The sequence below is a fragment of the Pongo pygmaeus genome, chromosome 1, assembly GCF_028885625.2.
Source record: "Pongo pygmaeus isolate AG05252 chromosome 1, NHGRI_mPonPyg2-v2.0_pri, whole genome shotgun sequence".
In the NCBI taxonomy this organism is placed as follows: Eukaryota; Metazoa; Chordata; class Mammalia; order Primates; family Hominidae; genus Pongo; species Pongo pygmaeus.
Window position 1 is genome coordinate 140,874,426 of NC_072373.2, and position 25,712 is coordinate 140,900,137.

Consider the following 25,712-nt stretch of genomic DNA (forward strand, 5'->3'; position numbering starts at 1 on the left):
TTAAAGTAAGTACACACAGATAACATAATCACTTGCCCTGTATGATCTACTAACATCATAACTTCCTGTCTCCTTGCCTTGCTCAGTGAGATTAAAAACATCTGCAACTCATTTCCTCCAGTTTCCTTCCAAAATCAGTGAGCCAGTAAAACACCCTCATTTCAAAAAACTGTTTTATTTGATACATCTTGTAAATGAATTACACGTTAACCACAAAATACAAAAACATATAGACATTGCACTTTAAATATTCAAAAAATGTATAAATAAGAAGCTTGAAATCTGATATGGAAAAAATTCAAAAAATGTTCAAAAGATTCTTTTTATCAAAATAAAAGTTATTTCCTTTTTATAAGTATGTGTGTGCATATCTGTGATTATAAAAAAAGTCTTTAAAAATTCATATAATTCAGAAAGACATTTTAAAAAATCACCTGAGCTAGAAGTACTAATTTTAAGGAGGTAGTGGTTGGGTGAACACTTACAGACTTTTATCTGTGTAACACAGACATATTGCTATGTGTATTTTCTATGTGCATAGACATATTGCTATGTGCAATCATTATACATACAACTGTGAATTAACAATTTTTTTTGAGACAGCGTCTCACTCTGTTGCTGGGGTTGGAGTGCAGTGGGACCACCATGGCTCATTGCAGCCTTGACCTCCTGGGCTCAGGTTATCCTCCCACCTCAGACTCCCAGGTAACTAGGACTATTATAACAGGCACATGCCATTATGCCCAGCTAGTTTATTATTATTATTATTTGTAGAGATGGGGTTTCCCCATGTTGCCCAGGCTGGTTTCCAATTCCTGGACTCAAGTGATCTGCCCACCTTGGCCTCCCAAAATGCTTAGATTGCAGGAGTGAGCCACCACACCCAGCCTAAATTTCTTCTTGATTAACGTTTCCATGATTATCTGAAGTCAGTAATGTTGGATTATCTGGAAAGGGGTGCCACTGGTGAAATTCAGGTGTTTCAAACACATTTACCTGGATTCAGTCATCCCTGTACTTTTTCTTTTTCTTCTCTCTTTTTTTTTTTTTTTTTTTTTAAAGAGAGAGAGACTTCCTGACATTAAAAAATGGTAAGAGAAAAAAGCACCTGATTTATTACTGGTCCTATTTAAAACTTGACTTAGCTTTATTTTCACTTTCAATATTGCTTATAGGAAATAAATGTTAAGTTTTGAATCAAAATCAGCACCAGTAATTTTACCTGATTAAGTGCCTGAAATTTTGGACTTATTAATTTGCAAATGTTTAATCAGACATTATTAAACAAATAGGAAGATCTAAGGGATAGGCACAAATGGGGATCATTACCCATTTTTTTCAGATAGATTTCCCAAACTCTGTTAACAAACTGGCTAGTCATTTTAGGAACTCAGTCCATTTTTCTGGTAGCCTGGGTAAGACTCCTAATTATAAGTTATGCTTTGTATGGTCCAATCATCCTGCTGTCCTCCAAAAGGTCCAGTTTCAATGAGATGTTTGTGCTTTGAAAGAGAAGTATTTACTTGCCACCACTGCACCTCTGGGCAACAACATTAGAGGATACATACATATCCATAGACACACACACAAACACACACGCACACACATTTTATGGTTAATGAAAAAATAACTTTAAGAAAAGAGATGAGAAACAAAAACATATGAGCATGTAAAAAAAAAATAAAAGCAAACGAAAACTCAAATTTCTTCCCTGACAAAATTACCCCTGAGAGACAGGTACATGAAGCAACATTCATGTCTGCTGCTCTATATTCATTTTGGAGGCGAAAGATACCTAAGCTAAGGGCGGAAGAGGGACAAACCTGAGTTTCAGGGGTCTGGTGTGGAGGAACCAGCACTTTCAAGCTCCTTTAGTTTCCTGTCTTGCTAAACAGGAAAATCCCCAACAGTCAACTTCCCACAAAGTGCATGTCCTTTCAATTTCGGTTCTCACAGACTCTTATCTGGATGTCTGTAAATCCGGCTGGACTTTCAGCTTCTAAGAACAGTCCGTTTCTCGAGGATCCAGGCGCAGGAGGACAGAGCAATGGGTGAGAGAACTCTTCACGCTGCAGTGCCCACGCCAGGTAAGTTTGCTCCTCCTAAGCTTTACCTTTCAAGTATATTTGGGTTAAAGAACAAACAACAACAAATTCCCAAGCGCAGACTGCACACTGGGAGGGTGGAGACTTCACAATGGCGGGTGACAAAGGCAGTGGAGGAACCTTGCGGAGAAGTCTGATGCTGCTTGAACCCCTGAGTGCTTTGCTCCGTGTGGCCCAGCGTCTCTTGGCTGTCCACAGGCGGCGACCAGAGGCGCACCGGTGTCTCCAGGATGCGCTGCTCGTCCTCGGGCTTCCTCCCAGAGCTGTGGCATTTTCTCCTGCGAAATACCATCATCTAGTATACATATACATATTTTTTGCTTGTTTGTTTTATTAATTTTCTGTCCCCCACTAGAATATGTGATACCCTACCTTGTTTTAACCTGAGTTGACTCTCCCTTAGCTAAGAGAGCCAGACAGTCTCCATCTTGGCTCCTTCACTTGCTGCCCCTTACCCACCCGCTTCCTCAGGGACTTAACTTGTGCAAGCTGACTCCCAGCACATCCAAGAATGCAATTAACTGATAAGGTACTGTGGCAAGCCATACCCGCAGTTCCCAGGAATTCGCCCGGTTAATAGCACCCAGAGCCCCCGCGTTTGTGTCTGGTTGATAAAGCCCAAAGCCCCGCTTCTATCACCTTGTGATAGACTTAAAGCCCTTGCACCTAGTACTGTTCACTTTCCTGTAACCATTTATCCTTTTAACTTTTTGCCTACTTTACTTCTGTAGGATTGTTTTAACTAGACCCCTACCCCCAAACTCCCCTTTCTAAACCAAAGTATAGAAGAAAATCTAGCCCCTTCTTCGGGCGGAGAGAAGTTTGAGCACTAGCGGTCTCTCGGTCGCCTGCTAATAAACGACTCCTAAATTCGTCTCAGAGTGTGGCGTTTCTCTGTAACTCGCTCGGTTACAACAAATAGAGCTCCAAGAGGCAGAAGGTTGTATCAATTATGTTCCTTGCTTGTTGCTGAGAATCTAGAATGGTGTTAATTAGCACATGGTAGGTACGCAACACTCTTTATTAAATTAATGAGAAAGCAAATTCTTCTGGAATGCCTGGAACCTTTTCTAACCACTCCGCATCTCCTTTATGTAACATCCTGCCCCTATTTATTCCAAGAGTTTACTGTTCCTGCGACTCTGTCATCAGTGCCTTGATTTTCTTATTCTGTTTATTTTATGCATCACCTTGACAAGGCATTTTTAGCGTTCTTGTAAGAATCATAAATAATGTACATAACGGATCCATACTAGTCCTTGACATGCTAAACTAAATATTTTTCCATTAGAAATGTACAAATTTTATATACGTAGAAATTTTATATACCATTAAACGTAGAAATATATTTATATACCATTAAAACGTAGAAATTTTATATACCATTCCACAAGCAAAAAGCTAATATGTATGTGCCTTAGGTAGCCCTTAGAGATGACTTCAAGATCTTGTATTCTACTGAGTGTTTTTTCTGGGTTACAGGTTATCCAGAATCTGAATCCATCATGATGGCCCCCATTTGTCTAGTCGAAAACCAGGAAGAGCAGCTGACAGTGAATTCAAAGGCGTTAGAGATTCTTGACAAGATTTCTCAGCCCATGGTGGTGGTGGCCATTGTAGGGCTATACCGCACAGGAAAATCCTATCTCATGAATCGTCTTGCAGGAAAGAGCAATGGTGAGTGTGGTCCTAGGACAGGAGTCATTTACTTGGAACCTGTGATAACACAGCTGATCACACCCCCTCTAGGGTCATCCTAAAGAAGGGCATGACTTCTCCCAATGAAGAAAACTTCTAATTCTCACCACTAAATTTACAATCTCAAATATATATCACTCTTTAGTCCAATAGTAAAGAATCATCTCAACCCTATCGAAAGATCCGTTCCATGGGTCTTCTTGATCCCATCTATGCTCACCTCTTCAGGGGCTCAGCCCCAGCAATTATTCCCTTTCTTTCTCATTCATCACTTTTGTGTAGGATACCTGGTCACTTCAAATAGCACACAAATATAGTTTAATAGATCCTCTTTTAAAAAATAAATATGAAGAAGGACGGGCATTATAATTCTTGTGTATCCTCTATTTAAATTGGGCTACCATTTCTAATTTTTTGCTTCATTTCATGGCAAAACTTTGATAAATTAATTCCCTTCTAGTTAGTCTTTCTCATATGTGAACTATGACACATAAAGAAGAGTATGTATAACATACCTGTACAGTGAAGTTAATAAATATAAAGTGAATACATGAGAAATCACTATCCAGATCAAGAAATAAAACATTACCAAACCTAAACATCCAAAAATCATACCCTGTCATACCTTCACTAGAACTCACCAGTGTTTTTGTTTTCAGGGCACACTTCTTTGACACTTGGTTTTTAAAAATGGTTCTACATAATATATATGCATTCTAAAAAATAGTTTAGTTTGGTCTGCTTTTATACATAAAGGAAATTTTATTGTGTGTATTTTTGGATGTCTTGCTTCCTTTGCTCAATAAGAAGTTTATAAGTTTTCTCTAGTTACTATGTGTACCCATTATTTATACCCTCAGACAGTATGCCACTACCTAAGGACAGTATATTTATTTACTGTTGAAAATTGGTATTTTTCCAGTTTTTATCTTTAATGAATAAGGCTGTCATTAATACTCTATTATTTATATCCTGGTGCACATGTACAAAATCTTCCTTTGTGTAATATTCTCAGAAGTGGGATTTCTGAATCAGAGAGTACATAAAATTTCTAGATAAAGTCGAATAGCTTTTCAAAATTCAAATGCAATTTACATGCTTATTAGCAGTGATTGAGAATTTTACATCCTGAGAAAAATTCAGTAACATAAAGCCTTTTAACTTGTGCTGCCCTATAGAATGTATCGTTGCATGCCATTTATTTCACTATGAATAAGTTTAAGTACCTTTTCACGTATTAATTGCCATTTTCATTCCTTATTTTGTGAAGGTTTTTTTTTTAAATTATTTTTTCCTACGAGGTTTCTCTTTTGGTTCTTACTGACTTTTAAGACAATCTACCTGTGGCTCTGTTAGGTGCTTCTGTTTTTAAAGAAAGACCATGCAGCCATTTCTTCCCGCTAATGTCCTACTTCCTGTCTGGCTCAGCAGCTCGGCACCATTAGGGACTGAACTGCTGTCTACTAAACAAGTTTAAGAAAGAAAACAAGTTTGAGAAAATTTTTAATACATATAAAGATCAGATTAGTTGTCCTGCCTGAGATGGAAACAGCCCTTTTCCCCTGCCAGCCACTTAAACATTCCTACAAGTTTAACCAGTGTAATCCCGGGACATCCTGTTCTACCCACTGTTACTGTTAGTTATTTTTCCTCTTCCCTGCAGGCTTCCCTCTGGGCTCCACGGTGCAGTCTAAAACTAAGGGCATCTGGATGTGGTGTGTGCCCCACCCCTGTAAGCCAAACCACACGCTGGTCCTTCTGGACACTGAGGGCCTGGGCGATGTGGAAAAGGTAAGGCAGAGAATCTTCACCGCTCATGGTTGACCTCTCATCTTTTAATTTTTTCAGCTCCCTTCAACTTCTGTACATATCTCTGTAAACTCAAATCTAATTATGAATAATGAGGCTAAATTCTGTTTCCTCAGACTTCCTTATTAATTTCAAATATTGAGGCATATTTAAGAGTAGATCTTCTTATTTTTAACACTGGAGTGAATGATATAATTTAATAAATATGTATTGAAGAGATGAATTCCAGGGCTCTGTACTAAGTACTACAGATAAAACAGTAAACAAGGTAAAGGCCAAGAGCCTAGTTGTGAAGACAAGAAATACGGGGTATGACAAGTACAGGGTTTCACAGATGCAAAAAGTGAGAAACTAGTTCAGTCATTCAACTTAGAGAAGGCTTGTTGGAGAAAGTTGTAACCCATGGGAACAATGGGATCTACTATTTAAGGCGTGTGAGGTTGGAGGAGGGGACCATGAAAAAATAGGGTTGTAGTGAAGGAATCTATTTCAGTAGTTTTCAGAAAAGCATTAATTTTATCACTAACATTTTGATTCCACTCTCTGAGCTTTGGAGATCAATTCTCCACTGACTTCTTTAATAGCATGAATTAGACCCACAAAGAATATTGTAAGTGAGATAACTTTAGGTATTTTGTCTTAAAGTGTTAGGTGCAATCAGTCCATTCTTCTTATTTGCATTAGTCTTAAGTCTGAATTGAAAGTAGCAGCAGTAGATCCTTGGCTTCCATTATTGAAAAAAGGGAGTTGAGGGAAGGAAGCACCGACTTAGCAATTCTGAACTTTAAATTTCAGTATTAAAGGTCTGAATTATTGTCTTCATGTAATATCAAAGTGAAACATTTATTCTTAATATGTTGTAGTTTTCATAAACTTCTGTTTGTCTAATTACATTTGTCAAGCGATCAAAACATATCAAAATATAAACTGATGGCAGCAGCAGAACTACTAGCTGACCTTAGAACTTGTAATGTGATTTGGGGACCATCTAAATTTTTTAAAAACTCTTTCGTGTTTTGCCATGAATCTTGTTTCCAGCCTCCTCTTCCACTTCACCAACGTGCATACTCACTGCTTCAGGCAAATGAAATAACTGTGTAATGCCCTTTTATAACCATGCTCTGACAATTCTGACTTGGCCTCTATTGATCTTTCCACCTGCTTTATCCGTCCTTCTTCACAAGTCCACACTCTATCAACTTTTTGAAGTGCAACTATTTTCAAACTGCTGCCTTCATATGCCTGTCAAACATAATCACTTCTTGCTCCTGAATTCACAGAGTAACTGTTCACATTTATGTGCCTCCCCCTCCCTTCTTTTTAGTTGTTTTATACTTTATAACTTTGGGTTTTCCTCCCCCAGCAGTGATTATTATTCTGATTGAATTTGTATATTGACATGTTTATCTGCTGCACCAGAAAGTCATCTTGAAGACAGGGACTGTCGTGAGGAACTTTATATCCACAAAACCAAATGCAGGGTCTGCATTTTGTCAGATACACAAGGTAGAGTTTTTGAACTTAACTGAATAGCATTTGTGGCCTTAATATGCCATGAGTGAGAACAAAATTGCAATGGAATGATTGCACGCTGATTACGTGGCACTATTATGTTCTAGGCACTTTATTGAATATGTTACTCACATTGACAATGTCATTCATTTCTGCTAAATGAACCGATAGCCTGAAAAGGATTAATGTAAAAATCTAAATATGAAGTTTGAATTCAGCATTGGCTTCAAAATTTGTTATTTACCCTATTATTCAACTATCATACAGCTGAAATAGCTAAGGAACAACCAAATGAATGAATGAATGAATGAATGAAGAGAATACTCCTAAGTCTTTTGCTTTATATGCTTTCTAGAGTAACCCTAAGAATGACTCATGGATCTTTGCCCTGGCTGTGCTTCTAAGCAGCAGCTTTGTCTACAACAGCATGAGCACCATCAACCACCAGGCCCTGGAGCAGCTGCAGTATCCTTCTGGGAAGTGAAGAGCAGGTTTTATGGAGTTTAGGGGAATGGGAATTGATACTGTGTCTTCTTTGCTGTGACTCAGTTTCCTGGTTGAGTAAGAAAAGACAGAGTGCAAAAGGGAATGTGTATAAAACTTGTTTCTAAGTGAGATGTGGAAATGATGGTGTAGGGTGCTATCCTTCCTTAGCTGAGATCCCAGCTACGTGACTGAGCTAGCAGAGCTAATCAGGGCAAAATCCTGCCCCAGACCTGATGAAGTTGAGGACTCCAGCGAGTTCGTGAGTTTCTTTCCAGACTTTATTTGGGCTGTTCGGGATTTTACCCTGGAGCTAAAGTTAGATGGACACCCCATCACAGAAGATGAGTACCTGGAGAATGCCTTGAAGCTGATTCCAGGTATCAGAGCATGGCCTGGATGTGGGAAGGTTCAGTGGGGGGTAGGATCAACTAAGACCTGCTATTCAGCACCTGACACAAATGTTTACATTAGACTGGATTGATTTGAGGCCCATGCTCATGGTGGTTGGTGATTGACAAGTGATTATGATTTTTGTGGTTATTTTTACTTGAAATTTCCCAGAGGCCGAGGTTCAAATTCATTGAGGAAATTTAAAACTCGAAGTTCTATCAAATCATTTTAGACCAATAAGTACCATTAAAAATATATTGAAGATTGCAATTAATATTATCACATCCTAAGACTCATATATTTGTGTTACTTATTAGCTTTAATTGCTCCTCCTATTCTATTTAGAGAAATTAACTAATAAGCTTGGAAGCTGGTAAACACAGAATCACAAGAAGTCAAATGATCTAACTTTGGAAATATATTTCACCCTGTCTATTTCATTAGCCTGGATAGTTACATCCTTTAGAGAAAAAGGAGATTTATACAGCAAACGATTCAGGAAGTTAAAAAAAAAAAAAACACTGACATATGCTTCCAGTAAGACTGTCAAATCCTTCATTTTACTATTTTCATAACATCACCTACTTCATTCTACAGATTCATAAAATATGTTGTCAATCTATTAACGTTTGTTAAACAGATTATATTTAGCAGAGTGGATACCTGTTGGCACCTACAATCAATATCCATCTTTGTTCATTTATTCATCCTTTCAACAAACATTTGTTTTGAATAACTGATATATGCCACAGAATCCCTCTGCAAGACAATGTGAGACCTAATATAATCTGACATTGAAAGGTGGTGAGGTCTCCAAGTTATATCTGGATTAACTTTACTCTGGATTTTTCAGATAAAGGAATCTCTAAACATATTTATGGTGTTTATAATTTGGGGTTCTGGTTTTGAAATACTTTTAAATTTTATTACTGACTTGGGTATCATTCACCTTCATGATATTTTTCTAAGAAACATATTATTCTTATTTCTAGTGTTGCTTTAATTTAGGGCCCATGTTTCACCTCTGACATAGGACTGTAATATCAGAAGGTATTTCTGACAACTGCTCCATTTAATTAATCATTCAGAAACATTTAATACATAGTCTGCCGGCTAGCATACAAAAGCCAAGGAAACCAGTCATAAGTTTCTTCATTTTGTGGTAGATGTCTTCCCTTCCTCTCCAAGAGTTCTTTCCTGACTCTCGCTCCTGTACAAAAATGGATTTTCCATGCCTTCATTGGATTAGCACAAGGCTGTTTTATATGATTGCATAAAACAAGATTTACAAGGCAGGGGAGCTGCAGGGATGCAAAGATCCCTGGAAAAGTCCTCAGCCCCCTTGCCTGCAGGCTGTCTCTTCAGTGAGCACTCTTTTTTACAATTCCACAGGCAAGAATCCCCAAATTCAAAATTCGAACATGTGTAGAGAGTGTATCAGGCATTTCTTCCCAAAGCAGAAGTGCTTTGTCTTTGACCGGCCTACAAATGACAAACAATATTTAAATCATGTGGACGAAGTGCCAGAAGAAAATCTGGAAAGGCATTTCCTGATGCAATCAGACAACTTCTGTTCTGATATCTTCACCCATGCAAAGACCAAGACCCTGAGAGAGGGAATCATTGTCACTGGAAAGCGTGAGTCTTTTTTTGTCCCAAAGCATGTCTGTCTGTGGTCCAGGATGTGTTGAAGCTGTAATGACTCCAAGTTTTTCAATAATATTGTTTGCTTCTTTATAGGAATGCAGAGAAGGAGATGTTCATTGCACACATAGAAATGAATGTTTCTTAATTAAAGTTTACTCATAATGAAACTTTCTTGAGGCCTAATATATCTCACAAAATTAATACACTAATGGCATAAACAGAAACTCCTAAGGAGAGAAATCTGCGTGATGAGGAAAAGTCCTATAGGATTAGTGTTTCTCAGTGAAGATATACGATATATTTTATAAATTTACATTAGTCAGGAAATCAACATCAGGCCATGAGTTCCATGGAAGCTCATTGAGAGTTTGAGAAACAAATTTAAATGTCATATTAATTACGGGGCTAGCTTCATGGCATGCAACCTGTGTAGTCGTCCACTCCCTATGGTGAGATGGGCCCATGCTTGGTTCAATGGTTTATGTTACTGTCTTCAAATAAAAATTTCTTGTCTCCAAATGAAAATGCAAGTTCCCTTGTAAAGAATAAGAAATGAGGGGACTTGCATTTTTATTTGGAAGTAGGACTCACAAATTATATAACTTACTTTCCCTGCTAACAAACTCATTTATATGGTATTTAAATGGAAATGTATTTTTCCATAAAACACAAAAACATATTGGTTGCAATGAGTAATTTAATTTTGTAATGTGAATCCAAGAGCCATAAAAAAGAGTGAATAGGAAAAATAGGGATGTTATTATAAAGAGTTGAATTCATAGAGGAAGATGAAAAAGGAAGAGGAAGAGAATAAAGAAGAGGAGTGATAAGAAACTTCAAGATAATTAGAATTTTTGTAATTTTTAGAATGCTGACTCTTAAAACTTGTATAAATAATGAGTGAGAACTGTAAATTTTCCCTAAATATATGTGATTCAGGGCTGGGGACTCTGGTGGTGACTTATGTAGATGCCGTCAACAGTGGAGCAGTACCTTGTCTGGAGAATGCAGTGACAGCTCTGGCCCAGCTTGAGAACCCAGCGGCCGTGCAGAGGGCAGCCGACCACTATAGCCAGCAGATGGCCCAGCAACTGAGGCTCCCCACAGACACGCTCCAGGAGCTGCTGGACGTGCATGCAGCCTGTGAGAGGGAAGCCATTGCAGTCTTCATGGAGCACTCCTTCAAGGATGAAAACCATGAATTCCAGAAGAAGCTTGTGGTACTTTTAGCATTTATCCTTCCTGATTTCTGCCCTTCCGAAATGATGCATAAAGTGTAGCTTTTTGACCCGCTGGTTCATCTCCTTACCATTGTGGAAAGACAATGGTTTCTTGTGAATAACAGGGCTCTATGGGCTATAGGTCACCCTTCTTCTAGAGGTTTGTCACTTTTTTTTTTCTATTGCTGCAAAAGAAATTATCATGAGTTTAGCAGCTTAAAACAACACATGCTATTAGCTCATAGTTATGTAGGTCAGAAGTCCTTGTCAGGGTGTCTGGGTACTCTGCTCAGTGTGCCACAGGCTGAAAACAAGGTGTCAAAGGGGCTTAGATTTCATATAGAGGCTCTGGGTAAACCCATCCATCTTCAAGTCAGCAATGATGCGTGAAATCCTTATGTTTCTAATTTCACTGAATTCCTCTTCTCACACCAGCTAGAGAAAACCACTTTTAAGGGGCTCATGTGATTAGGTCATGCCCAACAGGGCACACTCCATTTCTCAAAGTCAACTTGTGCTACACAACGTAATCTAATCACAGGATTAGTATCCATCATATTCATAGGCCCAGGAACTATGCAGGTGTGGGTACCAAGGAGTGAGAAACCTTATGGGACATCTTAAGTCTACTTACCGTAGGCATGTTTACTGAAAGTTTGTCTTTCAGTCTGTCTCAGACTGACCTAAAAGTGACAATAATCTCTTAATTCATAACGATAAAATGCAACTGGATTGTAACTTACAAATACAAACAAAAGAAAATTCTGTTCCTGTATCCTCACATATTCAAACTCTCATTGAAGAAATACACAAATGGTTCATTTTTCTCATCAGAATATGCTTAATTCACTACTGTGAAGTTGATTTGCCATATGTATGTTTTTTATACATAGCAACCTATGTTTTCTGGGGAAATTTTGCTTCCAGCCAGAATTCAACTTTTTACTGCTCATTACTGGAGGTTGGATCCCTATTAATCATACTATACCTAAAAGAACCGTAGAGTTTATGTCTTCTAACCACATAAATTTACAGATATTGAGCTTAACCCCTGGGGGGTTAAAGGGCTTTCCACAGGTCACACAGATAAATGATCACATAGTTGGGAACAAAATCATTCTTGTGACTCTTGGTCTACACCATATCCCAGTCCACTCTGAGGCCTTCAGACTACTTCTTCCAAGAGGATAACAGTTGGACCTTCCCTTCTAACAGCTTCTTTCTACTGTTTTCCCTACATTTTTCTGGCAGGACACCATAGAGAAAAAGAAGGAAGACTTTGTGCTGCAGAATGAAGAGGCATCTGCCAAATTTTGCCAGGCTGAGCTTAAGCGGCTTTCAGAGCACCTGACTGAAAGCATTTTGAGAGGAATTTTCTCTGTTCCTGGAGGACACAATCTCTACTTAGAAGAAAAGAAACAGGTTGAGCGGGACTATAAGCTAGTGCCCAGAAAAGGAGTTAAGGTGAGGAAAAGGGGAATGGGGGATGGATAACAGAGGATAGTCAGAGGGTTTTTGTTGCCCCTTCTGAAAATCTAAGAATATAGCACCACTTGTGGAGAGGAAGCAGAACATGATGCTATTTTGAGTTTTTTAGTATTTAAATCCGCAATTAGTTAGACACTCTTAAGAAATCAGAAATATTTCTTCTCCAAGAGGATTTAACATCATGAATCCAGATGAAACAACCCATTTATTATATTTATTAATTAATGGGATAGTTTTTGTGCTAAGTACAGAGGATATCTTATGAAGCAAACAACTACGTTTTCAGAAGTGTATTATTTTACCTGAGATGGACAAATTAATATTCGACTGGATAGGGTACAATTACGGTTATCGTACTGGTATGTACTAATATGATGATGATGATGATGATCTTGATGATTCACTTCCTATATCAGAGGAAGTGATTTTGTTGGATTATCAGTTTGATTCTCAGAATAATGTAAATTAGGTACCACTATCATCCACATAGGCAGTTGAGAAATGTAATGCAAGGAGAGGTGTGCCTAAGACAACACAGCCAGCAAGTGGTGGAGCTGATAGGGCTGACTTATGTACTTGACAGCCATTGGAAACTCAGAATTTTTCCTTTTGAGGAAACTTTTGTCCTGTGTTCCATGAGGACTATACCAATTTCTGTTCCTACAAACAGTTTCCAAGAATTCCCTTTTCTCCATATCTTTGCCAACACTTGTTATCTTTTGACTATTGGATAATTATCATTCTAAAATGTGTGAGATAAAATGTCACTGCGGTTTTGATTTGCATTTCCCTGATGATTAGTGATGTTGACCATGCTTTCACATACCTGTTGGCCAGGTCTTCTTTTGACAAAAGTCTATTTAGGTTTTTTGCTCATTTTTTAATATGTTCATTGGTTTCTTGAGTGTTTTTTTCTGCTATTTAGTTATATGATTTCCTTTTGTATTTTAGATATTAACCCCTTATCAGATTTATGGTGTGCAAGTGTTTTCTTCCATTCTGTATGGAAGACAATTCTTTTTCATTTTATTGATTGTTTTCTTTGCTCTGCAGAAATTTTTAGTTTGATGTAGTCCCACTTATTTTTGCACTTGTTGCCTGTGCTTTTGATGTCAAATCGAAAAGACTGCTGCCAAGGCCAATATCAAGGAGCATTTCCCCTCTGTTTTCTTCTTGGAGTTTTATGATATCTGGTCTTATGGTTAAATCTTTAATCTGTTTTTAGTTGATTTTTCTGTATAGTGTAAGATAAAGTTCCAGCTTTATTGTTTTGAATATCCAATTTTCCCTGCACCATTTGTTGAAGAGACTATCCTTTTCCCAAGTGTACTCTTGTCACATTTGTTGAAAATTACTTGGTCAGATATATATATGTAAATTTAATCCCTGGCTCTCTGTTCTGTTCTGTGGGGTTTATCTATCTGTTTTTATGCCAGTACTATGCTATTTGATTACCATAGCTTTGTAGCAGATTATGAAATCAGGTAATTCAATACTTCCAGCTTTGTTTTTGTCACTCAAGATAGCTGTAAACTGTGGCTATTCAGGATCTTTTTTGTTTCTATATGAATTTTAGAATTGGTTTTCTTATTTCTGTGAAAAATGTCACTGGAAATTTGATAGAAGCTTGCATTAAATCTACAGATAATTTGGGGTAGTATGGACATCTAAACAATATTATTTCTTCTAATTAATGAACATGGGATATCTCTCCATTTATTTTATATCTTCTTTAATTTCTTTCTTCAACATTTTATAGTTTTCAGTGTGCACATTTTTCACCTCCTTGGTTAAATTTATTTGTAAGTATTTTATTTCTTATGCTATTGTAAATGTAATTTTCTTATCTTTCATATAATATTTTGTTAGTGTATAGAAATGTAACTGATTTTGTATGTTAATTTTGCATCCTGCAACTTTACTGAACTTAGTTTTAACAGCTTTTGGTGGACTCGTGGTGTATTTCCAAAAGAAACAAAATCACAATCTTAAAGAGATATTTGTACTCCTATTCATTTCAGCATTATTCATAATAGCCAAGATATAAAAACAAGTTTTGTTTATCCACAGATAAACACATGAAGAAAATGTGATATACATACATGTATATGTGTGTATGTATAGGTATGTGTATATATACATATATAATAAAATATTATTTAGCCTTAAAATGAAGGAAATCCTGACACTGTGGCAACATCAGTGAACCTCCAGGAATTTAGACTTAGTAAAATAAGCCAGACTCAGAGAGACAAATATGGCATGACTCACTTTTATGTGAATGAGAAAAAAAATTCTGAACTTATGTTAACAGAGAGCTGAATGGCGGTTACCAAGGGCAGAGAGGTGGGGAAAAGGGGAGATATTGATCAAAAGTAACAAATATTCAGTTATAATATTAACACTTTCTGGATACCTAATGTACAGCATAGTGACTGTAGCTAAAAAAAGAATTCTACTTGGAATTTGCTAAGAGAGTAGATCTCAAGTGTTCTCTACAAAAGAAAAGAGAACTCTATGAGGTGATACATATGTTAATTGGCTTGATTGCAGTAATCATTTCACAATGAATACATATATCAAACATCAGGCTGTACAACTTAAATATACACAACTTCCAGTTGTAAATCATTCCTCAATAAAGTGGGAACAAATTTCAGAATGCAGCCTGGAAAAGCTTCTGGGCAGAGTGGGAATGCTAGCTGACATATCCATAGAGGTTATCCTAGTTAAGAAAATGTAGCACAGCTTTCAAACAGAAGAAAAAGATTGTGCAATACTGCAAAAAACTGAGAATGTGTATTTATAGAACTGCCCATTTACGTTGTCGGGTTGTCTGTACCCTGGGGTGGGTGGTGAGTGGCATCCCTGGGAGAGGAGGCTGGACAGGCAGGAGGGAGGCTGCTAAACAGGGTTTTTATGTCTTAACAAAGAGCTTGGACTTCTTGTGGCTGTGGAAGAAAAGAAACCACTGTGGGATCTTAAGAATTATGCAAAGTTTACAGGGTTAGATTTGTGACTTCATTGAACAATAATTTCACCATCATAAGATGAGATCTTTGCTGCCTGACAGGTCTTTGCTCTTTCTTGGTTCCTCAGGCAAACGAGGTCCTCCAGAACTTCCTGCAGTCACAGGTGGTTGTAGAGGAATCCATTCTGCAGTCAGACAAAGCCCTCACTGCTGGAGAGAAGGCCATAGCAGGTACAGGGGCAGGGCTCAGCTATCAGAGGGGTTGGGAGTTTCCTGCAATGCCTTCTTGCTGATCACACCGAAAGATATTCCAGTTAAAAGGAGCTTCAAAAGTCACAAACATTGAGTTAAAATATTAATAAGTTCTGGATACCAAATGTACAGCATAGCGACTATAGTTAAAAAATATATTGTATACTTGGAATTTGCTTTCTCTTACTATAGAGGAGGGAGCTTCCTCCCACCATGGAACATATACTCTGCTAAATCTCAAAATCGCAAGGGGATTGGGGTCGAACCTCCAGCCAGTGCCTTCGCATCACATTGTTCAACATTGTCTTCCAGACATGGCTAGTGAGAGAATTCAGAGATTCCCAATCCCTCACCTTTGTGTTTTTCTCCGAGTCGGTTTGATCTGAGCTCAGGAGGGTAGAACTCAGGAATAACTGTCATGTTCTTCCCTCTCTAAAACCTTTGTGGAATAGCGGAGCGGGCCATGAAGGAAGCAGCTGAGAAGGAACAGGAGCTGCTAAGAGAAAAACAGAAGGAGCAGCAGCAAATGATGGAGGCTCAAGAGAGAAGCTTCCGGGAATACATGGCCCAAATGGAGAAGAAGTTGGAGGAGGAAAGGGAAAACCTTCTCAGAGAGCATGAAAGGCTACTAAAACACAAGCTGAAGGTGAGTCTCGGTGAAGCATGGCAGTGCCTGAGCGATAATGCCCTGCTTCTTTAGGAAAGGAAGGACCAAAATTTTAGGCACAGTCATGATTCCAGAAGGAAACACAAAAGTTGTATGTTTCACTAAAATCTCAAATACATCTAAATTCTACTGAAGGCTGGAAGTCTACAAGAATCCAGCATCTTCTTCATGTTAGACTTTGGAGAGTACACATGACATCTCCAGGGTCCTGGGCTGTTGTTTGTGGTGACTACAGGATGGTCTCACTGTGCCCCAATGAAATAGGACCTTAGTCCACCAATCCTTGGGATTTTTGGCACAACCATCTAAAGTACCTGAAATAGATCCATCTGGATGAAAGTATCAGATTTGGCTTGATATGAAATGATACTGAAAGATCACAGATTGCTCCATTTGTTTCTGTATTGGCCTGATTCATCCTATACAACTAGAGTAAAACATATTCCTTGTCCCAACCTGGAGCTTGACAACCAATGTTTTATACAGGGTCAGCAGTTCCCGTTATTTGCTAGATGAGCATGGCCTTGCTACACCAGTGGAAATTAGAATTAATTAGAATTAAACCTGCATTCCCTCTCAAAGGGCATTCTTTGTGCTGGAACAAAATTTCTTTCTACCTCCAGTGAGATGTTGCTTAGGGAATGTCACAAAAGGTAAACCATGTATACTCTCATGATTCAGGTCCAATCATCTGGATATGTTACACAAATTCATCAAAGAGTTTTCTAAGATAATAGAGAAATAGACACATGTGCTTAAATGTTGAATTAGTTAAATACAAAACTCTGACTCCTGAAGAAAATTGGAGATTTTCAAAAGTGGACTATTTGCCTTTTATAGGTACAAGAAGAAATGCTTAAGGAAGAGTTTCAAAAGAAATCTGAGCAGTTAAATAAAGAGATTAATCAACTGAAAGAAAAAATCGAAAGCACTGAAAATGAACAGTTAAGGTTTTCAAAGATCCTTGACATAGCTAGCAACATAATGGTTGTCTCTCTACCTGGGGCTTCTAAGCTACTTGGAGTAGGGATAAAATATCTTGGCTCACGTATTTAAGAGCCTGAATGTTCCAGGTAAGAAAATATAAAATGAGGTTTATTTTATTTTAATAACGTAACACTGTTGATCATTTTGTAAGTATATGTGTTATAGCAGTTTCATTCAAGAAAAGTTTAAAATTAAAAAGTGATTATCAAAGAATATCAGGGCCTGACATCCACAAAAAACAAACAATTTTGATTGAACTAATAATTTATAAACATGGGAAACAAGTCAGAAGTAGTGACATTATTCCTAGAAAAGATTTAAGTAAAGCAAAAAGACAACTGGTAAGATTAAGAAGCCATTAACCATTTGCAATTTATATTATAGTTACAGAAATAATTTCAGTTATAATTAGCTCTTGCCAATTAATAAGAGAGCAGCACCACAATTTTTAATTTTTTTTAACTTTTATTTTAGATTCAGGGGTACATGTACAGGTTTGTTACATAGGTAAACTGCATGTCATGGGGGTTTGGTGTGCAGATAATTTTATCACACAATTATTAATCATAATACCCAATAGGTTTTTTTCTGATCCTCTCCCTCCTCCCAACCTCCACCCTCAAGTAGATCCCAGTGTCTCTTGTTCTTCTCTTAGTATCCATGTGTTGTCTTTGTTTGGCCCCCATTTATAAGTGAGAACATGTGGTATTTGGGTTTCTGTTCCTGTGTTAGTTTGCTTATGATAATGGCTTCCAGCTCCATCCATACTGCTACAGAGGACATGATCTTGTTGTTTTTTATGGCTGCATAGTATTTCGTGGTGTTTGTATATACCACATTTTCATTATCCAGCCTATTATTAATGCACATTTAGGTTGATTCCATATCTTTGCTATTGTGAACAGTGCTGCAATGGACATACACGTGCATGTGCCTTTATGGTACAATGATTTATATTTCCTTGGGAATATGCATTCCTTTGGGAATAATGGGATTGCTGAGTTGAATGGTAATTCTGAGTTCTTTGAGGAATCACCAACCTGCTCTCCACAGTGGCTAAACTAATTTACACTCCCACCAACAGTGTATGTGTTCCATTTTCTCCACAACCTTGCCAGCGTCTGTTATTTATTGACTTTCTAGTAACAGCCATTCTGACTGCTGTGAGATGGTATGCATTTCTGTAGTGATTCATGATGTTGAGTGATTTTTTATATGCTTTTTAAATGCATATATGTCTTCTTTTGAAATGTGTTCATGTTCTTTGCCCACTTTCTTTTTAATGGGGTTGCTTGTTTTTTGCTTGTAAATTTTTTGAAGTTTCTTATAGATTCTGGATATTAGATCTTTGTTGGATGCATAGTTGGCAAATATTTTCTACCATTCTGTAGGTTGTCTGTTACTTTGTTAATTGTTTCATTTTGTTTTGTTTTGTTTTTGTTTTTTGAAACAAGGTCTCACTTTGACACCCAGGCTGGAGTGCAGTAGCACAAACACGGGTCATTGTAGCCTCAACCTCCCAGGCTCAAGCAGTCCTTTCACCTCAGCCCCCCACGTAGCTGGGACTATAGGTGCTTACCCCCAAGACCAGTTAACTTTTTGTATTTGTTTGTAGAGATGGGTTTTTCCATGTTGCCCAAGCTGGTCTTGAACTACTGAGCTCAAGCAATCTGCCTGCTTCAGCCTCCCAAAGTACTGGGATTTAGGCAAGAGCCACCACATCTGGCCAATAGTTTCTTTTGATGTGCAGAAGCTCTTTAATTTAATTAGATCTCATTTGTCAGTTTTTGTTTTTGCTGCAATTGCTTATGTTGTCTTAATCATGAAATCTTAGCCAAGTCTTATGTCCAGAATGGTATTTCTTAGGTTATTTTCCAGAGTTTTTATAGTTTAATGTTTTATATTTAAGTCTTTAATCCTTCTTAAGTTGATTTTTGTATGCAGAGTATACAAAATTGAAACTGGGGGCCCAGTTTCAATCTTCTGCATATGGCTAGCCAGTAATCCCAGCACCATTTATTAAATGGGGACTTCTTTCCCCATTGCTTGTTTTTGTCAGCTTTGTCCAAGATCAGATGATTGTAGGTGTACAGCATTATTTCTGGGCTCTCTGTTATGTTCCATTTATCTATGTGTCTGTTTTTTGTACTAATACCATGCTGTTTTGGTTACTGTAGCTCTGTAGTATAGTTTGAGGTTTGGTAACTTGATGCCTCCCACTTTGTTCTTTTTGTTTAGGATTGCCTTGGCTAGGCTCTTTTTTGGTTCCGTATGAATTTTAAAGTAGTTTCTAATTCTGTGAAGAATGTCATTGGTGGTTTGATAGGGATAGCATTGAACTATTTGCTCAACTCAACATTTTAGGAATTTATTTCAGCTGTCTAGTGCTCAAAACTCGCAGCTAGAATTGAGGGAAGAGAGAGACCTTCTTATGTGGTTTTATATTGTTTGATACTCAGTACCTGTTTTAAGAAAAAACAACAAGGAAGTAAAACCAAAGACAGGCAGCCCAGAGCCAGGCCCGAAACCAGGCCTGGGCCTGCCTGGCCTAAACCCAGTAGTTAAAAATCAACTCATAACTTAGAAACCGATGTTATTCATAGATTCCAGACATTGTATAGAAGAACATTGTGAAACTCCCTGCCTTGTTCTCTTTCTCTCTGACCACCAGTGCATGCAGTCCCTGTCACATACCACCTGTTTGCTCAAGTCAATCATGACCCTTTCATGTGAAATCTTTAGTGTTGTGAGCCCTTAAAAGGGACAGAAACTTTGCATTCAAGGAGCTCGGATTTTAAGGCAGCAGCTTGCAGATGCCACCAGCTGAAAAAAGCCCTTCCTTCTACAACTCCGTGTCTGAGAAGTTTTGTCTGCAGCTCATCCTGCTACAGAATGAACTCATTGTAATTCTACAAGATATGCATATTCTTTTGACCATAGGCCTTTTCACAGGGGACACAGGCTTCTTAAAACAACCCGGCTTCCTCACCCTATGTCCTTTATTTACAAAGCTGTGCTCCTATTCATGAGCATGGAATGTTTTTCCATTTGTTTGTGACATCTCTTATTTCTTTCAGGGGTATCTTGTAACTCTCATTATATATATCTTTTGCCTCCTTGGTTAGCTGTATTTTTAGGTATTTTATTCTTCTTGTGGCAATTGTGAATGGGATTGCATTCCTGATTTGGGTCTCGGCTTGAATGTTATTAATGCCACATATTTTAAATAGACAAAAATATGAGATTAAAAATATTGAATTTTACTAACGATAAAAGTTGTTCAAAGGAAAACTATGAGGTTCTTGTTTCAGCTCTGTCATAGGAATGGAAGAACAGGACACTGAGCTGGCACAGAGTTAGGGAAATTGACTATGTCTCATATTGGCTAGTGAGAGTGATCTGTTGGAATTGTATATCAAAATTTTAATGTACATACATTTTGTCTAGCAATTCTACTATTGGGTATTTATATGGTACGTATAAATATAAATGTATATGTTTAGTAAATATATATTTATATTTAGTAAATATATATTTATATCTATTTAGTAAATATACTAAATGTCAGGCCTCTGAGCCCAAGCTAAGCCATCATATCCCCTGTGATCTGCATGTACATACGTCCAGATGGCCTGAAGTAAGTGAAGAATCACAAAAGAAGTGAAAATGGCCTGTTCCTGCCTTAACTGATGACATTCCACCACAAAAGAAGTGAAAATGACCGGTCCCTGCCTTAACTGATGACATTACCTTGTGAAATTCCTTCTCCTGGCTCATCCTGGCTCAAATGTCCCCCACTAAGCAACTTGTGACACCCACCCCTGCCCGCCAGAGAACAACCCCCTTTGACTGTAATTTTCCTTTACCAAACCAAATCCTGTAAAACGGCCCCAACCCTATCTGCCTTTGCTGACTGTCTTTTCGGACTCAGCCGGCCTGCACCCAGGTGATTAAAAAGCTTTATTGCTCACACGAAGCCTGTTTGGTGGTCTCTTCACACAGACACGAGTGAAACTAAATATATATATTTTATTTTTATATTTGGTATATAAATATAAATATATCTGGTACATATTTGGTATATAAATATATTTATATATATATTTGGTATATAAATATATTTTTATATATTTATATATATTTGGTATATAAATATATTTATATATTTATATATATTTGGTATATAAATATATTTTTATATATTTATATATATTTGGTATATAAATATATTTATATATATATTTATATATATATTTATATATATATATTTATATATATATATATTTATATATATATATATATATATATATCACTTACCGATGAGGCAAATTTTGGGACATACTTTCAAAGCAATATTCTACAGTCACTAAAATGAAAAAGGAAGCTTTATTTGTACTACTATGAGAAAGTATCCAAGATATATCATTAGAAAAAAAAAAAAAGATGCAGAAAGTATGCTGCTACCACTTAATTTAGGAACTAATGAATATGTGTGTACATTATTAGCTTCCTCTGGAAAAATAAAAAATATACTAGTATCCTGGTCATACCAGGAATGGAACTGAATAGTTAAGGTGAGAAATGAGAGGATAACTCTACATCATATATGTCTTCAACATTTTATGTAAATTTATCATGTATTCAAAAATGGATAAATACAATTATTCAATTTAAAAATTGAAATCATAATACATGGATGGGAGAGGTCCCACAACAGGATGAAAGTAATTAATATTACTAGAAATAGCATAAGTCTGCTCAACAGGAAACATCTTCTCTTTGGAACAGAGAACTAGAAAAGGCACAAAACATGCATCCTAATTTTGTCTTTATTATGGCCTTTCAACAAGATTTCAAAGTTTATCCCCAAATATATGGTCAAATACAACATTCCCTGGGTTGTCAACTAGTATTCTCTTGACTGAGGGCCTTTTTGCAGGGGACAAAGACTTCTTAAAACAACCCTGCTTCCTCACCTTCTATCCTTTGTCTACCAAGCCCTGCTCATCCTTAAGATGTCCTAGTTCCTGACTTTCTGAGGCTTGGTGAGATTCCCCTTTTGGGTTGCCATGGCACCAACTTGTTACTCCTACCATTGAACTTTTTATATAACTGTGAAATTAAAAATGCTTATTTACTTCTCTTTACCACCTCTTGATCTCAGGTGCTTCCTTTTCCTCATCAACTTATCTTTAGTTCCAACTACAAAAGCCAGCACAGAGGCTCAAGTTTGGGTTGATTAAGTACATATTCTACCCTCCAATAGGTCCCCAATTTACCATATCTTTACTATATTCCCAATCTCTAGAGCTCTCAACATAAAATATATCATCTTAGGAAGTCATGCAGAAAAGACTCACTGAGTCAGAAAGAATATGCACAGTTGTCTGAATCTGCCACCCTGTTCTCTCTGAGGGACTGGACACTCCATTGACTTTATGTTCCTCAAGCTTATTGTTACCAGTGGAGGGTGTCCAGGTTCTTGGTATCTTGAACAAAGGATTGGACAAAACACACAAAGAAAGGAAAGAATGAAGCAACAAAAGCAGAGATTTATTGAAAATGAAAGTACACTCCACAGTGTGGGAGTGGGCCCAAGCATAGGGTCTCAAGGGTCCTGTTACAGAATTTTGGGGGGTTTAAATACCCTCTAGAGGTTTCCATTGGTTACTTTGTGTATGCCCTATGTAAATGGAGATAATATTTCCCATCATAGCTGAAGTGTGAATAGGCCTTATGTTCTATGCCTCCAGAACCTATTTTCCTGCCTCATTTCCTCCCTGAGAGATGTGATCCCCATAAATCTTTATGGGAGGTGGGGTGACTAATGGTCTTTCTTCTGTAACTGCTTCATGCTGGCTTGAAGCAAAGTCCCTACCTATTGGGGATCACGGAACTCTCACCCTGCTCTGTCTAGTGGAGGCAGAGTAGCTTCTTGATGGCCAGGGGTGGTGTTTTCAACTGGAACTGGCTGGAATATTTGTCACATGATCTTCTGAAGCTTGATGGTCTCTAGGTGAGAGAAAGTGAATTTGGTTAAAAGATTTAACTGGAACTTCAGGAGGTGGATACCTATGCTGTTAAGAATGTTCGTTACAGACATTTGCAGGAGGAAAAACAAAACCTGGTTATTCAATTAATTTTTTTGTTCTACTTAGATTAGTAGCTTTATACAAGGAAATTTTGTTATTTATGTGGTCTACTATAACTTAATATAATAACCATAATTATAATTGACAGCATGTACTTAGGCATTAAAAATTTTAGAAATCTCATACAATTTTGGGACATATATTAGCATTATTCACAAAAATATAACCTAAAGAAGATTGAACAACATTTTGGCAATACTATGTACCTAAATATGTTAAATAATCCTGTTTACCTCTTCTCGGGGCGATTCAGGGGCCCCCTGATCCTTCCAAAAAACCAGGCATCGGGAAAGACAATTTTGAAACTGAAGTTTGATTTTGGGAAGGCTGTTAAATATGTTTGGAATTTAAAACACTTGATATTATGAAATAGAATTCCAGATTACCATGAACGATTTATTTTGCCAAAAGGTTGACTCAGAAATTTTAAAGAAGCAAAAACCTTTTATAACACTTTACAAATTTTGCCGAAGAGCAAATTAGTGCCTTAAGAAAACCTTATTGTACTTTTAGTGCTCAGTTTACAGAAAAACAATATAATACCCTTTTGAATTTAGTCAATATGTTCACACAGAGAATTTCTTTTGCAGGATTAATTTTTAGAAACCTTCCACCACTTATTTGAACTTTTAGCTTTATCTTATCTAATTTAAAACAATTATTTAACCCTAGGCAATAATTTACTTTTCCATGCCTTCTTATAACCTTTTACCAAAAAAAACACATTCTATTCTTCTTACACAATTTGCATGTAAAACTATTTTAGTAGTCTCAATTACATGTTATAATAGTGACTCTTAGTCATTTTAATTTTAATTTTAATGTCTTTTCTTATTCATGTTTTATAAAATAATTTTTTGAGAGAAACTGGCACTCTGTCACCCAGGCTGAAGTGCAATGGTGCTATCTCGGCTCACTGCAACCTCTGCCTCCCAGGTTTAAGCGATTCTCCTGCTTCAGCTTCCCTAGTAGCTGGGAGTACAGGCATGTACCACCACACCTGGCTAATTTTTTTGTATTTTTTGCAGAGTCGGGGTTTCACTGTGTTGACCAGGCTGGTCTCAAGCTCCTGACCTCAAGTGATCCACCCACCTCAGTCTCCCAAAGTGCTGGGATTACAGGTGTGAGCCACCTTGCCCAGCATTTACACGGCACTATTTTTAGCTGGTTTATATAACATGTTTCCTTAGGATCAATGCCATCCTGTTTTCCTATTAGAGAATTGACAACACAATTTGCTGGTACATCCTGAACTTTGCTATACCTTCCTTGTATTCTTCATCCTATGCTCACCTTGGAAATGTGGTAGCTATTTGCTTATCTGAAAGAATATTAAAATTTATCTCCCTTGGAAGAAATGGCTACAGAAAGGACAGGCACCGGGCTTAAGCTCCCAAAGTGTCAGGAAGCCTGGGTCTCTGTCTTTCTGGATATTTCCATTTCAAAAGGCATGGAGCCCAGACTCTTGAAGACATCTCTAGGTTGTAAAGCTGGCAATGATGTTTAGCCCCTAGAAAGCTCTATTTATATTCAAAAGGTTAAAGAAAGGACTCTGGCCCACTTGTCTCTAAAGAAACACTCTAAAAACAAGCTGGGGTCTGGCATGGTGGCTCACACCTGTAATTCCAACACTTTGGGAGGCTGAGGCGGGTGGATCACCTGAGATCGGGAGTTCGAGATCAGCCTGACCAACATAGAGAAACTCCATCTCTACTAAAAACACAAAATTAGCTGGGCGTGGTGGCTCATGCCTGTAATCCTAGCTACTCAGGAGGCTGAGACAGGAGAATCACTTGAACCCAGGAGGTGGAGGTTGCAATGAGCCAAGATTGTGCCCTTGCACTCCAGCCTGGGCAACAAGAGAGAAACTCTGTCTCAAAAAAAAAAACAAGTTGGGAAAGTGGGATCTTTTTTTCTTATAAATTTATGTACCCTTAAATTATACATGATTCACAAAGATTCAGTTTTGCCTGGGGCTATTTTTTGTTTGCATGATGTAAACAGTAGATTTTATTACTCAGAAGAAGCAGGTGATTTCCTAGCAATAGTTCTGTTTTGAAATAACCCTGCCTTAATTTCACTTTAAATCTCATCAATATTCACACACACACACAGAGGTCTTACTCTCTGCTCTCCATTTCTCCCTCTCTCTTCGCCGCTTCCCACCTTCCTCTCTTTTAGAGACAATGTGCAGTAGAGAATCAATGTGATTTTAATCAAATGGATTTTCAAGTTTGAATCTCACTCAATTACTTGCTACCTTGGTGTGTAGCTCAATGGCTTTAGTTAGACATATTAATTACCCGTTTTCTGATTATTTTTCCCCCT

At 37.5% G+C, this 25,712-nt stretch overlaps 1 protein-coding gene across 4 annotated transcripts; it reads left to right on the plus strand.

Moving 5' to 3' along the window:
* The first annotated feature begins 1,911 nt into the window (after positions 1 to 1,911).
* On the plus strand, positions 1,912 to 21,197 carry GBP4 (guanylate binding protein 4). 4 transcript variants are annotated; one of them, XM_054447797.2, is made up of 13 exons: positions 1,912 to 2,087; positions 3,588 to 3,782; positions 5,467 to 5,594; positions 7,032 to 7,118; positions 7,480 to 7,589; positions 7,791 to 7,987; positions 9,393 to 9,638; positions 10,587 to 10,867; positions 12,119 to 12,331; positions 15,455 to 15,557; positions 16,031 to 16,224; positions 17,086 to 17,318; positions 20,782 to 21,197. In XM_054447797.2, exons 1-12 carry the CDS (start codon positions 2,048 to 2,050, stop codon positions 17,299 to 17,301), a joined length of 2,010 nt encoding a protein of 669 aa, XP_054303772.1. In that variant the 5' UTR covers positions 1,912 to 2,047; the 3' UTR covers positions 17,302 to 17,318; positions 20,782 to 21,197. The 4 variants fall into 4 exon arrangements, with proteins under 4 accessions (XP_054303772.1, XP_054303781.1, XP_054303762.1 ...); XM_054447806.2 differs by having other exon boundaries at positions 20,860 to 21,197; XM_054447787.2 differs by having other exon boundaries at positions 17,086 to 21,197.
* The last annotated feature ends 4,515 nt before the right edge of the window (positions 21,198 to 25,712 follow it).